Source organism: Panicum virgatum, chromosome 9K (genome assembly GCF_016808335.1).
Source record: "Panicum virgatum strain AP13 chromosome 9K, P.virgatum_v5, whole genome shotgun sequence".
Classification (NCBI taxonomy): domain Eukaryota; kingdom Viridiplantae; phylum Streptophyta; class Magnoliopsida; order Poales; family Poaceae; genus Panicum; species Panicum virgatum.
This window is the reverse complement of record NC_053144.1, coordinates 70,052,436-70,075,007: the sequence shown is the minus strand read 5'-3', so window position 1 is coordinate 70,075,007 and position 22,572 is coordinate 70,052,436. Positions and strand designations below refer to the sequence as shown.

Sequence of the window (22,572 nt, the reverse complement as noted above, 5' to 3'; positions counted from 1 at the left end):
TGGAAAAAAAAGCGGCGCTGCCGAGAGCCCGAGCCCGAGCGCAGTATATATACGGGCGCCGCCGAGGAGTCGAGTCGAGTAGAGTAGACGACGCCCAACATCCATCTCCCTGCGATCCGCTCTTGTAGGCTGCCCCCATCCGCTCCTCCCACTCGTGGGTAGGTACATGATGATCTTGTCCCCCGCGCTCTCTCGTCCAAATCAAATCCATGGCCGATTCTTCCCAGATTGTTCGTATTACTAGTACTTGCCTGCCGCGTTTCGGTTAATCATCAGTTGCTATCTTCTCTTGCACGGTTCCAGCTTCTCCGGCGGCGGCGATGGCGGCGGAGGCCAAGGACGTGGGCATCCTCGCCATGGACATCTACTTCCCGCCCACCTGCGTGCTCCAGGTACCGACGCCGGACTCGATTCTTCGCTCGCATTCCCCTCCGACCGCCCACTTCCCAACTCGCAATTCTAATCCCATTCACCAGACGCGCGCACGCTATCTCGTCCCCTCCCCGGGCGCCCACCACGCGCTTCGCGTGCTTCCTCGGCGCCTGCGCCTGCGCGGGTTTTAGTTTTTAGCCCCTCGTTGGTTCCGGTTCCGGTTCCGGTTGGAGCTCAGTCGCCGTTTGTTGCGAGGACTCCGACGCCACTGGGCTGGGTCCCTCGGCGACGTGCGTTCGTCTGGACTCTGGACTGGACTGGGCGGCACGGAGCAGAGCGGACCACGCCACGCGGGGGTCCCTGTGTCCCGAGACGAGAACCGCCGCGCTGCTCCGTGCGGTGTCCATCAAAACGTCGCCTTCCTTGCGGTGCTGTGCCCCCTGCGTGCTCTCTGTAGCCTGGAGTAGTACTAAACACGCCAATTATTCTTATTAATTTGTCATTATTACCACTAGATGTACTCAGAATTCAGAAAACCATGCATGGATGCAGCCGTACGAAAACTGTAGCTCAAGTTTTATTGAGCAATCTTGCTACTAGCTGTAGGGTTTTAGCTAGCCAAGAAGCCAGTCAAGGAGCACTGGTCCTCCCCAGATATTGCAAAAGGGACAAGACTTAGCTGCTGACGTGGGAATTGTTAAGTTAGCACTTGTTGAAAAGGAAAAGAAAAAAAAAACCTCTGTTGGGGAGTGAAAACAGAAAAGGCCTAGACGATGCCGACTGAAAGGAGCTTGCTACCAGTAGTAGGGCACCTTGTGGCCTGTTCAAGGTGCTGGTGGCATTTAAGCACCGGATGCTAATCAACAGCTGTCAAAACCTGCTTTAGTTATACACAGCCATACGGCCATGGAGAATCCATCACGTATTGCTGTGGAATTTTACCATTTACAGAAACCTATAAGGTTTCACTCCAGCCGTGCCTAGTAGTTTCAGTCTTCAAGCTAGTGTACGCCACTATTATATTTCTACTATGTACAGTCTTTTGTAAGAGTGAGTGGAATAGTAGGTCAACATCTCAAACCTCAATTTATATTTTACGAGTAGGATAATAGATTAACATCTCAAACCTCAATATATATTTTTACGAGTAGGATAATAGATCAACATCTCAAACCTTCTAGAACATGTCTACATGTTTGAATAGTAGAAGTAAAAAATAGACTGTAAATCAAATGAGGGATTCAGACACAGACATAAATGAGTCCCATTTATTCAAATTAACTGCTGCTTTTAGGATACACTTGATTTTCTTTTGTAATCACTGCTACTGTCAGGGTCTTGCTTCAGCTAATTTGTATGCTATCTATTTGCTTGATACTAGTTACTTAAAGCATATTGCCAATTTTCATGATATTTTGCTACAGGAAGAGTTGGAAACTCATGATGGCGTGAGCAAAGGGAAATACACCATTGGGCTTGGGCAGGATAGCATGGCATTTTGCACTGAAGTTGAGGATGTTATCTCAATGAGGTATTACTATTTTTCTGAGTCCTTAGTGCTCCTATTATCATTGTTTTTTGTTTTCTTTACATCTTTTTTCATTTCTTGTATTACACTTGCACCTTCTCCTTATGGTTGCTCTTTTTTTTCTTTGATTTGCTAATTATGTGCATATGTATCTGTACAAACTTAAGCAAGGCGAGGACCTATTGCAAAACTGCAGCACCTTGCCATGCTTGTTTTCAAGCTATTTGGTTCTGCTTCAATGTTTGACAGTTCCCATGTTTGTGAAAATAATTGTGTTCTTAAGGTTCCTTAGCTTCAAATGGTTAGGGCCTCTTTAGATGTTGCAATTGGAAACCTAGTATTTCATTCCCAATGCAAAAGCACTATTTTGTTTTTCTATTAATTTCTCCTTTTTTAAAAAATCTAATTTGTTAAGATATTGGTTCAGTTTGACAGTGGTGAAGTCCCTCCTGAAAAATTATAACATTGACCCGAAGTGCATTGGACGTTTGGAAGTTGGCAGTGAAACAGTAATAGACAAGAGCAAGTCTATAAAGACATGGTTGATGCAAATTTTTGAGGTCTGTTCCTTTCAATACAAATAAGATCTTAGATGGCCGAAACTTTCAGGCATGATCAAGTGGCCCTTGTTAAAAAGCGAAAATTTTCTTCTATTTTCAAAATATTGTCTTGAAATTTTGAACTGAGCGTTCTTTGGTTACAGTTTCTAACAGCCTTATTTGAATTCAGGAATATGGCAACACTGATATTGAAGGAGTTGACTCCTCAAATGCATGCTATGGTGGAACAGCTGCGTTGTTTAATTGTGTTAACTGGGTTGAAAGCAACTCATGGGACGGGCGTTATGGACTTGTTGTTTGCACAGACAGTGCGGTAGGCAACATATTATTAATCTCCTTGTGTAACTTGAATAATTCTGATATTTGGCTAACAACGTTGTTGGTAGAGGAGCTTTTTAATTCCTTGCTATTTCTTGTGCTGACATTTTTTATCCACTATTATACCTTTTTTCAGGTTTACGCTGAAGGTCCGGCTCGTCCTACTGGTGGTGCAGCTGCTATTGCCATGCTGATTGGACCAAACGCTCCTATTTCTTTTGAAAGCAAATATAGGGGATCTCATATGGCCCATGCATATGACTTTTACAAGCCTGATCTTGCGAGTGAATATCCGGTCCGTCTCTAGTCTACATGTGTCTCGCAAACCAAAACAGACGCAATAAACTTGAAATTTAATGGAAAGAAATTCATGTCACATTCAATGTCTGTAGGTGGTTGATGGAAAGTTGTCACAGACATGCTATCTCATGGCATTGGATTCCTGCTATAATGTATTTTGTAAAAAGTAAGTTATGTCCTCTATTTTAGCACATTAACCAAGTTGATTGAACTGATCGAATCTGAATCCACTATTCCCACATTTCAGGTATGAAAAGCATGAGGGAAAGCAATTTTCAATTTTTGATGCAGATTATGTTGTATTCCATTCTCCATACAACAAGGTATCAGAAAACCCCTATGACATGATTTTAACATCTCAGCACATTGCACGTGACAAGTGGCGTTACACCTTGGTGCTCTCTGCAAAATTTTTTATTTATTATTCTGCTTCCCTTATTATGTGTTTTTGCTTTGTGCAGCTTGTACAGAAAAGCTTTGCTCGTTTGTGCTACAACGATTTCTTGAGAAACTGCAGGTTGATCGTTTACTGTATTATCTTTTTCATGCATTAAACATGAAAAAACCTAATTCATTCATGTGTCAAAAACTGAATTGGGTCAACTAAAAGATTTCCCACTCATTTCAATCAGCACGGTTGATGAAGAGTCTAGGGAAAAATTGGCACCCTATGCTGGTTTGTCATCTGAAGAAAGTTACCAGAGCCGAGACCTTGAAAAGGTATAAAAGTATAGATTACTAGAATTAGAAACATCTCTGCATGGTCAAGTCATCGGGCACGCTGATCAATTACACTGTGCTAAACAGGAATCCCAGCAAGTTGCGAAGAAACTGTACGAGTCCAAGGTTCAGCCAACAACATTGATCCCAAAACAAGTTGGGAATATGTATACAGCATCGCTCTATGCCGCTTTTGCTTCAGTTATCTATAATAGACATGAAACTCTGGTATAATAATATTACAGTGTTTCTTCTGTTTTTACAAGATCGTGCAATCGATGCTGATGTATTTTTTCCCTGTCCTTTTGGCATGTCCAGGCAGGCCAGAGGATTGTTATGTTTTCATATGGAAGTGGCTTGACATCAACAATGTTCTCTTTCAAAATTAATGAAGGCCAGCACCCATTCAGTCTGCTAAACATTGCAAACATACTGGATATTTCCAAGAAGCTGGAGGCAAGACATGTGGTAAGTATTAGTGATATTCTTTCAGAAATTTCTCCATTTATCACTGAGGCCCACTGTATTTTAACATAAAGTGAATTGGCTTGGGTTGCTATAATAGTTAAATTGCTGCATTCGTCTTATGTCCGTGAACCTCAACATCGATATGAATCCACTGGTATCTAACATGCAGGTTCCCCCGAAGAAATTTGTCGAGACACTGAAATTGATGGAGCACCGCTATGGGGCAAAAGATTTCGTGACCAGTCAGGACACAAGTTTGCTACCTGCAGGCATATATTATCTCACCCACGTCGATTCCATGTACCGAAGGTTCTACGCCATGAAAGACGAGGGTGTCACCACTGCAGTGTCCAATGGGCACTGATTTGTCTACAGCTTGAAGCTGCCACAATTCAATAACAGAGGCAGGTGTATTAAGCATGCGAGTTTTCTTAGATTATCTGTTAGGAGGGGAAGCTGGAGGCTGGAGCTTAGGTCAATCTCCAGTCCTAAGATTGTAAAGTTAGTTAGAGCTACGCGATGGTTGTAATGGTTGCTTAGTAAAAATGCTTGCTTAGCAGGGATGGCAGTGCCTGCGAAATTCAGATCAAGAACACTGCTGGGTTGTAAGAACTCTGAATAATCTGCCGAGGAACTGTTGGACTAAGTTATGTTGTGGAAATAAATGATTAGTTGTACTAATACGTAATACAGTTAATGCTTCAAATCTTGGACTAGGTGCATTCGTGTGTCTGGATGAGCTGACTGAAGGTACTATCAATATTTGAATTTGGGAAACAATATTCCCTGCAGTTTGTGTGCCAGTTGAAAACTTTTCGAACCTAATTTCATATTAATTTCAGTATATCTTTGATTTTATGTTCGAACAACATGCATTCAAATTCATTGAACCAAATCAAACAACCTATTACAGTTACTAACCAAATCTACTCCATCCCCCGGCCACAGCCCAACACTAGATCATAGTCACAGGATTCGGATTCGGGGACGAGGGACCATTTCTCGACCCGGAAAACCGATCCCGTCCCGAAAACCGACCCGGAAACACCGATCCCGTCCCGAAAACACGGGGTCATTTTTGTTCCTGTAAAAACCTCTTACGATCTCGACCCTATTGACCCCGAATCTCTGTGACTATGCACTAACTAGATGCTTCATCGAACGGCCAGAAGATGCCGCGGCGCAAGAGCAGCAGGGCAAGGCGCCAAGACCGCAAGAGCAGCAGGCCAGCAGCTTCTCTCCTCCCTGAGAAGGAACAATCGGGACACCCAAAAGCCCCGCCGCCACCATGTCTTGCTCCGACGAGGAGACCCTCTCCGCGCTCATAGAAGTTTCTAGAACCCCAGAGGGCCGAGAGGGCTTCTCTGGCGTGCTCGCCGACACCCTGTTCCTCCTGCCCGCCTCCCCGTCCCGCCTCTTGCTCCTCCGCCTCCGCCTCCTGCGCAACCTCCTCGCCGGCGACGAGTTCAACCAGCACGCCTTCATCGAGCGCTCCGGCCCCTCCGTCGTAGCCGCCTCCGTGCTCTCCTTGCCATCCCTCGCCCCCGACGCGGTGCGCGCCGCGCTCCAGGCGCTGGGCAACACCGCGCTCGCCGGGGAGTTCCACCGCGACGCCGTCTGGGAGGCGCTCTTCCCCGAGGCGCTGCGGGAGTTCGCTGGGGTCAGGGACACGGGAGTCCTGGACCCCCTGTGCATGGTGCTCGACACGTGCTGCGGCGGGGAAGGTGGTCGCCGGAGACTCAACGAGCTGTGCGACGAGGAGGTGGGGCTGCCAATCCTCGTCCAAGTTGTCAATACTGCCTCGCAAGGTGAGTTGAGTTCGCCGAATCGCCACAATGTTGTTCAGAGTCTTTTTAGGGCTAACAAAATTAGTGATATGAACTTGTATAATTTATTCAGATACTAATAAATTATTAGGTCTGGAAGTAATTTGAACTATGATGAATTTTATCAGATTGTTGCATGACAAGCTGTTCGAGCTTGCTATCATAGTTGGAATGCATTATTTTGCCTGTCTCTGATATAGAGTAGTTTTCAACACTACTAGGGTTTATTAAGTTGCTAGTTGTGTAGGATTTCACAGTTTTTCTCTGCGTTGTTTTGTTTGTATACAATTTCAGAGCTATATATGACTATAGTCTGAATTATGTAAATGCAGTGGAGCACAAGGAAGAGTGGCTGGAGTGGCTTCTGTTCAAAGTCTGTGTTGAGGAGCAGAAGTTTGAGAGCTTGTTCGATGCCTTAAGCTCAACTAATGATGTTGACAGTGGCGAATATAATGCTAAGCATGTGTTTCTTTTGGGCACGCTATCAAGGTGCTTGAACAACCATCCCAAAGAAGTTACTGTAACCGACAGTTTTGCGCATCATATTTTCAGTGTACACAAGCATGCTGCTGAAACTGTGAATTTTACTCACCGAGGTACCTCTCCTCTTCCAACTGGGTGCCCTGCAATCGATATCCTTGGATACACGCTGCAGCTCCTGAGGGACATATGCGCTTGGGAATCCCCCTCGTCAGAGACTCAAGGTCCTGTTGACTCACTGTTGCAGACTGGCCTTGTAAAGCACCTTCTGAAATACCTAGGTGAGCTCGAGCCACCCAGTACTATCAGAAAATCGATGTCAAGAGGACAAGGAGATAACCATCCAGCTCTTGAAAATGCAAAGGTCTGTCCATACATTGGTTACAGAAGAGATTTAGTTGCGGTCATTGCTAATTGCTTACATGGAAGGAAGAAGGTGCAGGATGAGATTAGGAAGCTAAGTGGGATTTTTTTACTGCTGCAGCAGTGTGTCATCGATGAAGATAACCCATACTTGAGGGAGTGGGGTCTGCTAACTGTTAAGAACTTGCTTGAAGGAAATGAAGAAAATCAGAAGGAGATTTCTGAACTTGAGATGCAAGAACCTGTTATAACTCCAGAGATTGCTAACATAGGTCTCAAGGTGGAGATAGACAAGGAAACACGGCGTCCAAAACTGGTCAATACTTCTGATGTAAGTATCTGTTCTAAAATAAGTCTGTATTGGGTATTTATGTATAAATGCATCTGCTAATATCCACATCCTATTCTCCTAAATACTTGTTAAACTACATAACTGGTTCATCAGTTTGCTTAATTGCTTATCAAGAACATTGGATTGTATCTGAAATCTGGGTTACACTGCAGCTTTGTCGTGTTGTGCTTATCTCATATATATATGCAAGTATTGTCTTAATTGGCAATTCTTTCTTGATCTGGATATAGGCACAATTTTTTAGTTTTTACATGAATATGGTTGTGCTGGAATTGTTGTCTTTCTGCCTACCCTATCATTCTTATAAATTGACAATTTGACCAAAATATATAATGATGCATTTGGGTCGTGGTTTCATAAAACCGTGTTAACAAATCTCAAGTGTTTGCAATTTTGAATATTGGCTGCCTGCAATTTGTCATTAAACTGGTTGTACTGTTGCGCCGAACGTGTCAGCAGCAGCATTATCTGACAGCATACTTTGTTTTGCAGACTTAATCTCTCACAGGTCATGTTGTCAGGAGCAAAGTTATCCTGATGCTGCAGCTAGGACTAGGAATACAGGTGCTACCTTTTCGCTGAAAGGTCTGCAATGTACTCCAATGATGATGACTGAAGAGATATATCCTCTAATATACCAATGTCTTGTATAGATGTTACTATCATATGTTAGAAGCTCAATTTTCACTCTCATTGAGCTGAGAGGATGACACTCAAGTTGGGGAAGTTTTCTGGGTTTTTCTTCATTCACACTCACAATGCCATGCCTTCCAACGGGAGGGGTGGCCACATATATATACAGCAGGCTGCTGGGCAGCAAACGAAGCCAATAATGCTAGTCTAACACTAGTCTAACCGCTGTCCTAGAGAGGACACTAACTGCTGTCCTAGAGAGGACACTAACTGCTGTCCTGCAGTCCAAGATGTTAAGGACTACAAGATGCTGCAGGGGTACAAGGGACCACAAAGACCAACGGCAAAGACTTATCCATCATCATAATCATTCGATGGTGATCATGGTTGAGAAAACAGAATTTTGCGACAAGAGTGATGGATTCCGAGAAAAGTTATTCATTGTAAGCAAAGCTGTGCTTTAAAAGTTTGTGGTTAGCGGTTTTATTGCTAAAATCTGTGTGCAGCAACGCTGCTATGTGCTAAAATGTGGTCCTTTGTGTGTGGAAAATTTAGGTTTATGCCATTAATTTCACACTTTCCAGAGTTTCCTTTCTGTCTCGAACAATTAGTCTGGGCGGCCATGTTTTTTTTTTGTTGGAAAGTAAGTCCGAGCGGCCATGTTACTAGTAAGTTGGTCACTAACCACTACGCAGTGTTCTGAAACTCAGCAGGTAGTCCTTGGCTCCTTGCCCATCAGTTAGTCTGGGCGAACTAGGTGTCTTGATACTGAGTAGTCCTCTCTCTCAGGCAAAAGCTATGTATCTAGAAAGGTTAAAATGAATTGTAATTTGGGAAGGAGGAAGTAACTAGCGACGCTGAGTTTTGAAATATATGGTCACTACGCTGGGTGAACAATATATGGGTCTTGGTATGGTTAACAATCAGAACCTGGAATTCTTCTTGTTCTGTATGGTTAATTGGATTACACTTCGCTTACTAGAGATCTCATAAAGTTCTGTTCATATTTTGTTCGGTTTGCGCCACCACCAACATTTGTTTAGCTTCAAGCCGTCACAGCTAGCACAACGAGGTTCTGAAACTGCAGCTGCCAGGTGTAGTCAACGTTCACATATATTGCTTCTTTTGCACTTTCAAGCAATAGCAAATTCAGCAACAGAAAAGAAAACATGATTCTGATGTCAAAAGATTTCTTCCAACACTGCAATGGTTACATGAATCATGTATCAATGTATAAAATGGGAAACTAACTAGAAGTACTTCCCAGATCCATTGTGCCATAGACGGGTAGCTGATCTGAAACAAAAGCTTGAGGCACTTCTTTAGCTAAGAAAATACAACATCTGAACGGAGTACATACTTGGCGTTCTTTTTCACAACCCGGGCTTCATGCACCATACATTTGGCGCCATGTAAGTGGAGGAGAGCCATTCCTTGCACTGGAGCAACCTATCACACATCAGCCTCAGATTAGGATTATTCTGATAGTGACACTATTTCATCTGACCTCCATAAGATATATTGGTTCGTGCGATTTTTTTTCACCCTACGTACCCTTTCAAAATTTTGTATGGGCAATTACAAGATTATGCATGATTTTGGCTGCTTTTCTATAATCTGTACGAAATTCTAAAGTGCAAGAAAGACTTGTAAACTGTCATTTGCATGACATACTCCAAAATCATTACTTATGTTGGGCATAATTCTTGCAATCTAGACCACTATGCTGGATGGCAGCAAGTGCATATTCAATAGCATGTGTGACAAACCAAAGACATGATAAACTTCATTTCCTTAACAGCAGCAGCAGTTCTCCATGAAAGAATTTCTTTGATGAAACAATTAGACAAACTTGATGTGATCTTATCAAAGATATTAGGGTTTTGGAACCAGAAAGTACCTCGGCGACAATTCCACCTCTCTGATCATAAAATACAGTCTCCCCTCCAACAAGAGCTTGTCCTGATGAATCCTTTGCACTGCCTTTGCCGGAAAGGTATATCAACAGCGTATAATACGTTTTAGAACCATCCCCGAGGTCAACACTCTCATCGATATGCCTACCAAAACGCTGACCTTCAGTGTACCTGTACGCAGCAAAAATCAGCACTTATACCAGCAGCGACTCGAGCTTTCTAACATTGCACTAGCCCAGCAGCAGATCAGTGGCATTAATAATGCGTACCTGTAGAACCTGATATTTGGATTCAATCCTGTAGCTGCTTTGCCAGAGATATTGATGTCTGTAAATATTCTGTTTATTCCTGATTCCCAAATGGCTTGAGCAAGCAATGGATCTGTCACAGATATACGATCATTGTCTCTGTAAGCCTCCCCCTTTAGTGGTCCCAAACTGCCCTGGTGAGTGAAGCCCATAGACTCGGCGACATCAATGAAAGCCTTCGCCTCGGCGGAAGTGAAGAAGTCTGGAATCTATACAAAGTGTAGCAATAGCTCAGAAGAGACATAATCGGGTTAACTTGAGACCTAATAAGCAACTCCTTGTCAATCGAACATCATGACATCAGAGACGCCTTCTACTTTCAGCCTTTCAGGAGCTTTCTTATTAGTAGTATAATCATGGTATACCAAGATTTGCGTTTACTTACAGAGAACAGATTGGCAAATAAAATATTTGCGTATCTATCTAACGCTCAAATCAAGGTTTTCATCGGTTCCCCAAAAAAGAAGCAAAAATCTAGGTTGGCCCGTCTGCTTCTCGGCAGCATCAATCCTAGTGCTGATTGCTCATTACCCTTTTCACATGTAGTTGGAGCTAAAGGATGTTGGATGCAACCATGGGCGATTACGGATTCCCGGGCCAAGGGGGGGCTGCGGTATGCTTACGGTGAGGAGGTGGGAGCCCTTGAGGCGATTGATCTGGAGATCCTTCTTGGGCTTGACCGCCGGCCATCTGCCGCCTTCGCCGCCTCCCTTCTTTGCTTTCTTGCCCGCCGAGGCTTTGTTCTGGCGCTGCCGACCCGCACCTCCCACCGCGGGTTCCATGGCTGGTGCTCGCCTCTTGCGGTTCGGTGGCATCAGGGAGATGTAGACTACTACTGGGGTCTGACGTTAATATTTGTTGCAAAATAGTCCCTCAAAATATGCAAAAGACCCCCTCGGTTACCTCTTCCCCGCCGACCGTCGTCAATGGGCTTCTGCTCCTTCCGCCGCCCCTTCCCACCGGACGTCACTGTCCCTCCTCCCTTCGCCCCCTCCGCTCACCGGATGACTGAAGCAGAGGGAGACCGGCCGTTGTTCCCGTTAGTTGCAAACTCGGTGGTACACCCACTTTCACTGAGCGCGGGCGGAGATGGCCGATTGCGCTACGGGAGACAAAAGAAGCTCGACCCCGGAGACCGCGATGTCGTTACGATGCGGCCGGTAGGGGATGCGGGGGGCTCAAGGATGACGATGAGTGCCCGTCTGCTTCGGTGACAACGAACAACAGAGGTGAGCATTTCGCTCTCCAGCTTCGCCCTATTAGGAGGAATTCTGCCGGCTGCTGTAGTACTTAGAATTCGGCTGATTTCTTATTTAAGTTCGGCTGAGATTTTTTTAAAGAAAAAGAAAAGAAACGGCAATAGCATCGTAGTCTGCATTCTGGGCCTTAGTTGTGCGTGAATTTGACACATTGCAGTAGTAGAACTTGGACTGCAAATTACTGCCGGTCAATGAATTTTGTTTGTTTAGTTTCTCCTCCTCCTTTTTTTTGGTATACTAGGCTTGGTGATGTTTGAATTTTAGATGAAGTGCCAAAATTTTCACGAATTTTCATGTTGACAACATCGAAATGCACTTAGGCAATTCTGAAAATGCTCTATTATCTATATGTCAGACAACTTTGGAGTGCGCTACTACTAAAATTTCAGCTACAATTCCTTTTGAGCTGCTGCGGAAACTACCTTATCTCTGAATGATTTTTCCTCTGTCAGGAACTAAGTTTTGAGTAATAAGGCTAAGATACAGGGAAAAGTACAGAACTAAATCCACTAATCTGTTCATGTCACAGACTCACAGTTTATGGACCTGAACTGACGAACCATTTGGTGACAATGCTGTTGGTTATGAGCATTAAAACATTAATCTCTGATGATAATAATAACCTTTGTACAGAAACTAGGTGATCTCTTGAATCAATCAAAAAAGAAACATGGAATTTTCTTTTCTCCAGACAAGGAATGGCATCAACGGCATCTGTAATGACCTCCCCATATAAGTTTATGCTCATATTGTGAGGTTTTCTTGGATATTCATGAACGAGCCGCAGATGTTCCCGCCAAGGTCTGGAAACGTGGCACACCCGGGCAGAGGGTTCACCTTGCCTTCGGGATCGACACTAACGGGGTACTTGAGCAGATGTCCCTTCATCTTAGTCACATGGCTGGAGAAAAATTGATCCCAGTTCTTCTGCCCAATGTGCCGCACCTGCCTCATGCACTCCAGGCTTTCCGGCCTGGTGAAGCTCTCTTCGATGGCTCCGATGTGCTCCGCCCATAGAGACATCCTGTACCCGAAAATCTGCAGGTGAAAACACAGTGAACACAGTTTGTTCCTCTCTGTGAAAATATGTATGTCTCCTGCGTATTCTTTAAAGGAAAATAACATCCAAAATCTAGTACAAACTTCTTTCTTTCTCACTTTGCCACAGTAAATATGATACTGTAGATGACACCGCGTTGCCAACTTATCCAAACTAAAGAGCGCATTACCTGTCCACGAGGAGCAGAAAGCGTATTTGCCCATGTGTGTTGTGGTTGGTATGCACCCATTGCAATCTCTGTATCCCTAGTTCCTTCCATGGACCTCTGGTTGATGTTAGCCGACCCAATGATCACATACTCATCATCCACAATCATTCCTTTCGAGTGCACATAAACCATGAATCTCCCGTTCTTCCGAGATTGATCCTGATTGATTGTCCAAGTTGAGAGAGAGCGAGAAACATAAATTCTGCATATTGTATTCTTTCGTTTTGTTTTCTTTTGAAAAATGCGGCCTGCAGCTTTGGCCACTTGCGAAGTGCGCCGAAATCAGCAGTAGAAAACAGAACTACAATCTGCAATCTCACCTGTGGGTTGCTGGCTGAGAATGATCCGCTGGAAGAGCAAGAAGTGTCCTCAGCTTCACGATTACCAAGGCAGAAGAAGTTCAGGTAATCCTGCGGTTCATATTTACCATCTAGTCCTACTTCCTTCAACGCCTTATAAATTATCTCATACATCATTTGTATCGTCTTGTTCTATAAATGACAAAAGAAGGGAGAAATGAATTGCACGAGATAAGTTACTATATTGTTTCAAAAGGAGCTTATACGGGTGTACAGTGAAACAAATTCATGACAATAGAAGGGTTATAGAATCTAACCTGCCAGTAAAGAATTCTTTGTGTAGGAGTACCGGTAGGGTTACCCTCAGGCCACATTGGGATTATTATATATGCTGAGAATCTCTCATTAGCATAAATCTTGTTTGCAATTTTAAGTGCTATCTCAATGGGTATCAAATTATTAGCACCTGCAATGGTACTGTAATTCAGTGTCCCAAATTCTGGAGTACTTTTGATTATTTCTTCTCTCATTATTTGGGAAAAATGAAGGGATCAACAGAATTTGGACTGGTGAACACAATAGGGGAGTGACATGGGAGTGTGTGAGATCCAAGTACGTGTTCAGGACTCCAGATCAAAAGGGAAAAGAAATTTTATGCTCACCGATATCTTTATTCGAATCCCAGTTGAATGAAGAACCAAGAAAATACTGGTTCTCAATGTAGATGAAATGTTGGGCACCTCGGATTGCATTCACATAAGCTGTATGCACGCTCATATCAATCAGTACATTTTTCCCACAAACAAGATTCTGTTGACCAAAGCCAAAGGTTGTATTATTTAGTACAAATAAATGGAGGCGCTACATATGTGGTTAATTTGATTGTGATGTGGTGCATTTCAGTTACCTTACTGGTGGCTTCTCGTGGATCTTTTGGAAAACCCTTGACAGAGTTCGAATCAATTGATCGGAAAATCTGCTTTCCAAGTAAAATTTGCTCAGTGCTCTACCAGATGACTGGAAAATTTGCTTTGCGATTAACAATGGAATCATTGTCATTTGAATAGACTTACCTGAACATCCCATCTCTCTGGATCATTGTCATTTGAATAGACTTCATCGTCAATAGTTGCAATATCAGTTATCTTTTCAATCCATAGCAATGTATCATTGCGTGATTTCGTCAATTTCTTAGACCCACTGCGCTTCGATGCCTTTAACCACCGCTCCTCAAAGTTTTTCAGGACATCATATGCTGCCGGACCGTCGATCTTGGAATGCAGGTCATGCCATGGCTCTCTTGGGCCACGGGCATCTTCTACCTGCAAGGAAAATGGTTTATGAGATCTAACAAATTGCAGCAAAGCTCCAAGATCATTGCATAAAGTCGACAGCTAGGTCAGTTGAAGACGATATATGTGAGAAAGAATATTCACCGCAAAGTTTGGGTTGTAATAGTCCTCCTTGTGAAATGTCTGAAGAGTCCGAAATAGAGTATGTCTTGGTGTATCATATCGCCCTCCACATAAATCAAGGCCTCCTACAAAAGCAACGATCTTCCTTCTATGGTTGTCGGCATCAGCATCCACGATTACCGTTTTCTGATGATGAGTGAATATAGTCCCTGTTTCCTGGAGCCAATAGTTACCATCAGTGCACATTCAAAATGAAGGATGGAGGTATATGGCCATCAGAATAGTGAGGCTGGATAAGACCTGTTGCTTCACCCAGCTGTGCCTTTTCCCAGCAGATCGTGGGCAAAGCAGTATCTGAACTGAAGAATGCTTGAAAAATCTACGTGTCTCTTCATCCCGCGTGCCCATGTAGCCTTCCTACAGGTAAGAATGCCAATGAGCAGCAAACAAGTTTTGTTCAGATTCTATCTATAACATGGCATATAGTACCATTGGTTTTTAGGACATGGGCTACTCATGAATTCCTCTCTCTCTCTCTCTCTGAGATCTCAATTACTGCAGTGGCGATGAAATTCAGAACAGAAATCAAAATTTATATGAGAAGAAAATGCAGCACCGTGATTTTTGGGAAATGAACCCCTTGCAATTTGCAAATAAATAAAGCAGGAGATCGAGCACTGAAAATGTGAGGCAGGTAGTATTTATGACACAAGAAACAGATTTGAAGCATACTATACGTATAGTACCATCTTGATGCCAAGGACGCTCCGGGACGTGGGATCGTCCCAGACGAGCAGCAGGACCCGCACCCCCTCCTGCGACTTCCTCCTGAGCAGATCGCCGAGCGGCATGCCGCCGGTGCCGTCGCGCACCAGGTGGATGGTGTGGAAGACGGACCAGCCGGTGATGTAGATGAGCCTCCTGGCGTGGGATATGGCGTCGTAGACGTCGCGCCAGCACTGGCCCTGGCGGTAGCAGGCGCCGTTGCCCAGCCTGATCTCCGGCAGGGTCCCGTCAGGCACGTGCGCGTCCTGGTACAGCGTGACCCTGCCGCCGCGGCGCAGCGGGAAGTATGTCCTGGGCACGCCGGCGAAGTCCGGGCCCGGGGTGACGCCGTGGTGGTACATGGTGAGCCTGGCGACGGGGAGGTACTGCACGGACAGGCGCAGCACGGCGCCGGGCGCGCACTCCTTGCCGTTGCGCTCGAGGACCGGGTACGTGCCCTCGACCCTGTCGCCGGTCTGGAGGCAGTCGGCGCGGATGGAGACGACGCCGATGAGCTCGGCGCCGACGACGTCGCTGTCCTTGACGACGAAGTTGACGGCGGCGGCCTGGTGCGCGACGTTGACGACGAAGTGCTGGTCCCAGACGGGGTTCTCGTCGTCGGGGATGACGAAGGTGCGGGCCACCACGGCGGAGGCCACCTGCACGGTCACGTAGGGGTCGCTGGTCATGGCCTCGGAGGACTTGGACTTGCAGATGAGGTCGCGCACGGTCTTGGAGAGGATGTCCTTGTTGGGGAGGTTGTGCGCGTCGTGGATCCAGATGTCCAGGCTGCCGTGGAGCAGCACCGCCGGCGCGTCGCCGTCCGCCACCACCCATGCGATGCTCTCGTCGTCGTCCTGAGGCATCTCGCCTCGTGTCGATCGTCGTCTCTAGCTAGCAGCTCAGATCAGATCCACGGTCGGGTCGCCCTGATCATCCGATGTTTTCCTTGGTTCCCTTCCCTTCCTGCCGTGTGGTGATCTCGTCTCGTCGTTACCCTCGCGCGCGAGCGTGCTGCTGGATCGCTCGCGGCTTCCGATCCTCCCCTGAATTGGAGGGAGGGGAGGAGTGGCCGCGTGGCAACGACGCTTCGTTTCCTTCACTTGGATGATGGGCCTGATTTAAGAGAACATGCAGAAGCTCACACCATATTCTATGGGCTCAAAGCCCAACAGGCTGCAAGCCTGCAAGCGATATCTGTCTGACTTCCGTCAGGATTTGAATTTTTTTTGAAAAGATTATCAGGATTTGAATCCAAGGGAGGAGAACACAGCAGCTGGTACTCCTACAGTGCTGTACAGCTGTTGTGTCCTGCTCCTGGCAACTTGTCGCACCCCCCTGCGTCTGCGTTGGATTTGGTTCTTGATCCCTTCCTCATTTCGTGGCGCCTTTTCGCAGGCTCATCCGCTCCGGGTACGGTCAGGGTCAGGGGCGGACGCGTCGCAAGCTGTTCCTATGCCGCCCGCCCGTGGTCCAGGCCAGGCCGCGCCCCGCCTCCACCTCCCTAGCAGCTCATGCATGTCCCGAGCGTGTGCAGAGACAGTGAGAGAGAGATTCCGCGGCGAACATGATGCACCCACCCACACAAGAGCCGTGGGTGCGTGTACTGCTCGCCACTCGAATGGATTCCACACACCAACACGACCTCCCCTGTTCCTGGTCTCTACTGTAGCGGTCAGCTGCTGCTCGAAAACGCTGTCCAGATGGATCCGGCACTCCTGCCAGCGTGCGCCTCGTGATCGTGATCGTGCTGACCGGTTGGTTGGTTGACCTGGCCGATCAAAGCCAACACTTGTTCGTGTGCCCCCTGTCAGACCCGGGATGGTAGGACTGCTCATGGGCATAAAATATTTTGGAATAGGGAGTATTATATGGGTACATCATGCCTCTAACTGTAACTACTCGTGTAGTAGTGAAACTGGTCTACGTATATGGAAACTACCCGACCCACCCGGAGTAGGACTCTAAACATACTCGGCTAGGACTTTCCATGTAGCCTTGCTTCCCCGAATTATATAAAGGCGAGCAGGGACCCCTCCAAAACATCGAACAATATCATAGGGAATACAAACCACCACACAGGACGTAGGGTATTACGCTCCGGCGGCCCGAACCTGTTTAAATCCTTGTATTCCTTGCACCATCGCGTTCTGATCTCGGCGAGTCCCTACTCATAACCACTCTCCTTGGGATACCCCTTGGAGAACTCGACGGTAAAACACCGACAGCTGGCGCCCACCGTGGGGCCTCTCGCCAAAGATCAACAGAAGAATTCGATGGCATCCTTCGAATTCAGTTTCCCAGCAATCGACGCCGGAATCACCTTCGTTTTCGGCTCGTGGGTCTGCATCACCAACAGTTCAGGAGGTTTCTCAAGCCATCTGATCGACCCCGCGAGCACAGAAACACTCCGGCGAGAACAACTCGGCGAAATCACTTCCGCCGAGATCCTTCTTTCCGGAATCGCTAAGGAAATTGAGAGCTTGTCCTTATCGGACTCGATGCCAACTCGCTTTCCTTTCGGACTGAAGAATTCTGCCATGTCATATTCAGCACTTTCCCGCCAATGGGACCGGACTGGGACTCGAACTCCTCCCCTGTTCGACTCTTACCCGGACTCGGACGATGACTTTGACCTCGACTTGGATTCATCTGATTGCCAAGGTCTGACCATCTTGGCTACGCCTCAAAGCCGATTCGTCTTCTGGAAGGACTCTGAATCCGCAGATTATGTCAACAATGCCCGACTGGTAGCTTGCCTATGGGATCTACCTTACCAGCCAGGCAAACCCCTTTCTCCAGTCAGAGAGGAAGAAATCGGCGACACCGCTTTGGTCGACTACAACATGACTCACTCGACCCCGGACAGACAGGTGTACGTCTCGCTTCATGGAGAAGAGAGTGCACTCTGCTCCTAGGCAGATCGGTATGCCAACGAGAGTCTCGACCAAATTTCAGACGACGAGCTGTCAGTCCCAACAAGACAAGGAAAACCGGCGACGACGCAACCGTCGCCGTGCCACTCGCAGAAGGAACGCAACTGCTCGAGCTCAGCGCACTCCAACTCAGCACGGACCGCGAAACTTGCGACAGGACTTGGATGAAGCAGACAACAATGCATTCGACGGTTCTTTGATCAACCTGGCCGAGGCAGCTATATTAATGCAGGCTCTGCCGGACACTCCTCAAATTCGTGAAATTCAACGTTTGACCAGAGATGCCTTGCGTCAGATGGGGAGACAGAACCCGGCTCCATCCATTTCCCACAATAGTCGAACCCCTGCTAAACAGAAGGGCCACCAGGGAGCAAATCAAGGCGACAACCCGCGTGACCAACCCCGGCCTAGCTATCAGGATGAAAGTTACCATGCTGGTCCTTCGATAAGTCACGGCCGCTACCCTAATGACATACGGGACTTCATCAACGCCAAACGTCACGATCGACTCGTTGATGAAACCGACCGTTTCCCGGCCTTCAGCCATAACATAAATTACGCCGAGTACCCGACTGGTTTCAACCCAGTGAACATGCAGAACCTGAAGAAGTACGATGGCAAACATGATCCCAGACAATGGCTACGGATCTACTCGACCGCTATCGAAGTAGCAGGAGGCACAAATTCTACTAAAATCATATATTTTCCGATGGCCCTGGAATCCGCCCCCTTGATATGGCTCGAGAGCTTAAGACATGACTCGATCCACTCGTGGGAGGACTTAAAGAAGATCTTCATCGATAACTTCTAAGGCTCCATTCATCGCCCAGCCACTCACCACGACTTGCGACTATGCAAATAGGAGCGAGGCGAAGCCCTGAGATCATACATAAAGAGATTCTTTGGTACTCGAGCCACCATTGCAAACATAGCAGACGATGATGTGATCGACTGCTTTCACAATGGCCTCACCACACAACAACTGTACCGAGACTTTGGAAGAAACAGACCTCGATAGGTTGTAGCACTACGGGACATGATGCTCGCTTAGGCTGACCAAGAAGAACAAGAACGCGATCGCTTCTCCCGCCGCGAAGATAACAATCAGAAGCGAAAGCCGGAGGATACAGTGGCTACAATGGAACGAGGACAGAAAAGCAAGAAAGGAAACCCACAAGACGATTTCCAGAAACTACTCGATAGACCTTGCCCTTTACATCCTAAAGGAAAGCACACAATCCTTGAATGTGTCAGTCTTCGTAAGTCTCTCCAACAAAGTCAATTGGAAGAAGACAAAAAAGAAGAAAGATAAACAAGACGATGAAGATGGCGATAAAGATGGAACCATGGGATTCCAACAATCCGCCAACAGGGTCAACATGATCTACGGTGGAAACTCTTCTTTCAACAGGAGAAACCAGAAACCGGCCTGGCGTGAAATACTGAAGATGGAACCAGCAGTCCAGAAACCACTAAGGCACACTGAAACACCCATAACCTTCTCAAGGGAAGATCAATGGACCAGCTTTTCAGAACCTGGAAAATTTCCACTCGTCCTGGACCCAGTGGTAGCCGGTTCCATTCTCACTCGGGTACTAATCGACGGAGGCAGTGGACTAAACCTCATCTTCATGAGTACAATTACCAAGATGGGACTCGATATATCTGACAAACTGAAACCAAGCAAGGCACCCTTCTACGGCATCGTCCCAGGGAACACATCTTTCCCAGTCAGGGCCGTGGTGCTCCCTGTCACCTTCGGTACACCAGATAACTACCGAACAGAGCTCATCAAATTCGAGGTAGCAGACTTCGAGTCCTCATATCATGCCATACTCGAACGACCAGCATTGGCCAAATTCATGGCAATCCCCCACTACGTCTACCTTCTGTTGAAGATGCCAGGAAAAACATGAGTCCTCACTTTCTGCGGAGACCTTCAAAGATCCTTCGAATGTGAAAAGGAAGCTATAACCTACGCCTCCACAAATCGACTCCCAGATACCGCAGGAGAAGTACTGGCAGCAGCCCAACAGTACTCGACATCGGGATCAGAGATCCCTACAAAGAAGATAAGCCGCTCTGCCCAAAGCCACCCGACAACATCGGAGTCAAGGCAATCCAGCTGCAAGAAGACGACCCGTCGAAGACAGCCTTGATAGGGACAGAGCTTTCTGACAAATAGGAAAGTGCGCTCGTCAATTTCCTAAGGGCCAACCACGAAGTATTTGCATGGAAACCAGCTGACATGCCCGGTGTCTCAAACGAGTTGATCGAGCACTCCCTGAATGTCAACCCTACAGCTACTCCAAAAAAGCAGAGGCTTCAAAGATTCTCGGCAGAGAAAAGAGAAGCCATCAAGAAAGAACTCGCCAAGCTACTCGCGGCTGGATTCATCAAAGAAGTTTATCACCCCGAATGGCTGGCGAATCCAGTACTCATTCTCAAAAAGAACAACAACGAGTGGAGGATGTGCATCGACTACACTGACCTCAACAAGCAATGCCCTAAGAATCCCTTCCGGCTCCCTCGTATTGACCAAGTCATCGACTCGACGGCCGGATGCATACTGCTATCCTTCCTAGACTGCTACTCGGGCTATCATCAAATAGCTCTCCAGGAAAAGGACCAGATCAAAACAGCGTTCATCACTTTGTTTGGCGCATACGCTTACAAGACCATGTCGTTTGGACTGAAGAATGCGGGAGCGACTTATCAGCGCCCCATACAGCTATGCTTCGCTAACCAGCTCCATTGCAACATAGAAAACTACTCGGCTTCATTATCAGCCACAGAGGAATCGAAGCAAACCCGGAGAAAATTAATGCCATCCTAAACATGGAAGTTCCAGCATCCATCAAAGACATCCAGAAGCTCACAGGATGCAAGGCCGCTTTAAATAGATTCTTGTCAAGACTCGGAGAAAGAGGCCTTCCTTTCTTTAAGCTGCTCAAGAAACAAGACAAATTCAAATGGTCTCAAGAAGCAGCCGATGCTCTCGAAGATCTCAAACAGCACCTCCAGTCTCCTCCCACCCTCACGGTTCCATTGCCAGGAGAAGAACTGTTCCTCTATATTGCAGCCACCACACACGTCGTCAACACGGCAATTGTGGTAGAACGCAAAGAATAGGGTCACGCCTACGGTGTCCAAAGACCAGTCTACTTCATAAGTGAAGTACTCTCTGAATCAAAGGTGTGATACCCACCGATCTAGAAACTACTCTACGCAATACTGATCACCTCAAGGAAGCTACGACATTACTTCGACGAGTACAAGATATCAGTCATCACGGATTTCCCACTGGGAGACATCTTACACAATCGAGACGCAACTGGTCGCATCTCAAAGTGGGCAGTCGAACTAGGGGCACTCGAGCTGAAATTCACACCAAGAACAGCAATCAAGTCCTAAGCTCTAGTCGACTTCCTGGCTGAATGGAGAGAAAACCAAGTACCTACCCCACCATCAATATCAGATCACTGGACCATGTACTTCGACGGCTCACTGAAATTGGGTGGAGAAGGAGCAGGCGTACTCTTCATCTCTTCAAAAGGCGAGCAACTCAAATATGTCTTCCAAATTCTCTTCGAAGTATCCAACAACGAAGCAGAATATGAAGCTCTCCTACATGACCTCCGACTGGCCATCTCACTCGGCATCAAGCGACTACTCGTCTACGGAGATTCCCTCCTTGTGGTCCAACAAGTAAACAAGGAAGGGGAGATCAACAAAGAGACCATGAACGCCTACGTTGCAGAGATCAGGAAACTTGAAAACAAGTTTTCGAGATTAGAAATCCACCACGTTGTCCGCGACAACAATGTAGCCGCAGACGTCCTCTCAAAACTTGGCTCCGGCCGAGCGGAAGTCCCTCCAGGAATCTTCGTTCATGAGCTTCATCACCCCTCAATCAATATTTCCACGCCAATGGAAGTCGACCCGGTTCCCCAAGAAACCAGTCGAGAGGTAATGATGATCGAAGCTGATTGGCGCACTACGTTCATCGACTACATCAAGGACAAAGTACTCCCACCAGTAATCAAAAAATACAATGCAGAAGCAGTACGAATCATGCGTCGCAGCAAGAATTATGTCCTAGTCGACAACAAACTCTACAAGCGAGGCGCAGGATCAGAAATCCTAATGAAGTGCATCACAACAGAAGAAGGAAAAGGAATCCTACAGGAAGCTCATGAAGGCACATGCGGAAACCACGCGGCTTCACGCACACTGGTCGGCAAAGTCTTCAGATCAGGATTCTATTGGTCCACAGCATTATCAGATGCAGAACTACTCGTCAAACGATGCCCAGGATGCCAGTACTTCGCCAAATAAAGTCACTTGCCTGCTCACAACTTGATAACCATACCTCCATCGTGGCCGTTCGCTTGCTGGAGCCTTGACATGATAGGACCACTCCCAACAGCGCCAGGAGGCTTCACACACATCCTAGTGGTAGTCGACAAGTTCACCAAATGGATCG

General features: G+C 46.6%; 3 protein-coding genes and 1 long non-coding RNA gene across 7 annotated transcripts; 2 read left to right on the top strand and 2 right to left on the bottom strand.

Annotated features, from left to right (window-relative positions):
• LOC120647541 (hydroxymethylglutaryl-CoA synthase-like) lies at positions 1-8,415 on the top strand. Of its 2 annotated transcripts, XM_039924368.1 has the most exons (17): positions 1-158; positions 304-392; positions 1,797-1,903; positions 2,328-2,460; positions 2,630-2,773; positions 2,915-3,073; positions 3,171-3,244; positions 3,326-3,401; positions 3,540-3,595; positions 3,711-3,798; positions 3,886-4,026; positions 4,117-4,266; positions 4,436-4,612; positions 5,837-6,074; positions 6,425-7,266; positions 7,780-7,948; positions 8,281-8,415. In XM_039924368.1, exons 2-16 carry the CDS (start codon positions 321-323, stop codon positions 7,783-7,785), a joined length of 2,463 nt encoding a protein of 820 aa, XP_039780302.1. In that variant the 5' UTR covers positions 1-158; positions 304-320; the 3' UTR covers positions 7,786-7,948; positions 8,281-8,415. The 2 variants fall into 2 exon arrangements, with proteins under 2 accessions (XP_039780302.1, XP_039780301.1); XM_039924367.1 differs by lacking the exons at positions 5,837-6,074; positions 6,425-7,266; positions 7,780-7,948; positions 8,281-8,415 and having other exon boundaries at positions 22-162; positions 4,436-4,956.
• Positions 8,416-9,015: 600 nt separating this feature from the next.
• LOC120647542 lies at positions 9,016-10,981 on the bottom strand. Its single transcript, XM_039924369.1, has 4 exons — positions 10,768-10,981; positions 10,106-10,353; positions 9,821-10,007; positions 9,016-9,369 (listed from the first exon to the last, which is right to left on the bottom strand). Exons 1-4 carry the CDS (start codon positions 10,957-10,959, stop codon positions 9,247-9,249), a joined length of 750 nt encoding a protein of 249 aa, XP_039780303.1. The 5' UTR covers positions 10,960-10,981; the 3' UTR covers positions 9,016-9,246.
• A 136-nt stretch (positions 10,982-11,117) lies between these two features.
• Positions 11,118-14,482, top strand: LOC120647543. Its single transcript, XR_005664827.1, has 2 exons — positions 11,118-11,373; positions 12,037-14,482. It is a non-coding gene; the product is annotated as an uncharacterized LOC120647543 (long non-coding RNA).
• LOC120647540 (phospholipase D beta 1-like) lies at positions 11,989-18,835 on the bottom strand. 3 transcript variants are annotated; one of them, XM_039924366.1, is made up of 10 exons: positions 15,132-18,835; positions 14,686-14,802; positions 14,407-14,601; positions 14,044-14,292; positions 13,878-13,946; positions 13,633-13,780; positions 13,288-13,436; positions 12,992-13,162; positions 12,570-12,830; positions 11,989-12,441 (listed from the first exon to the last, which is right to left on the bottom strand). In XM_039924366.1, exons 1-10 carry the CDS (start codon positions 16,014-16,016, stop codon positions 12,148-12,150), a joined length of 2,538 nt encoding a protein of 845 aa, XP_039780300.1. In that variant the 5' UTR covers positions 16,017-18,835; the 3' UTR covers positions 11,989-12,147. The 3 variants fall into 3 exon arrangements, with proteins under 3 accessions (XP_039780300.1, XP_039780299.1, XP_039780298.1); XM_039924365.1 differs by having other exon boundaries at positions 12,633-12,902; positions 15,132-18,833; XM_039924364.1 differs by having other exon boundaries at positions 12,633-12,830; positions 15,132-18,830.
• Positions 18,836-22,572: the final 3,737 nt, after the last annotated feature.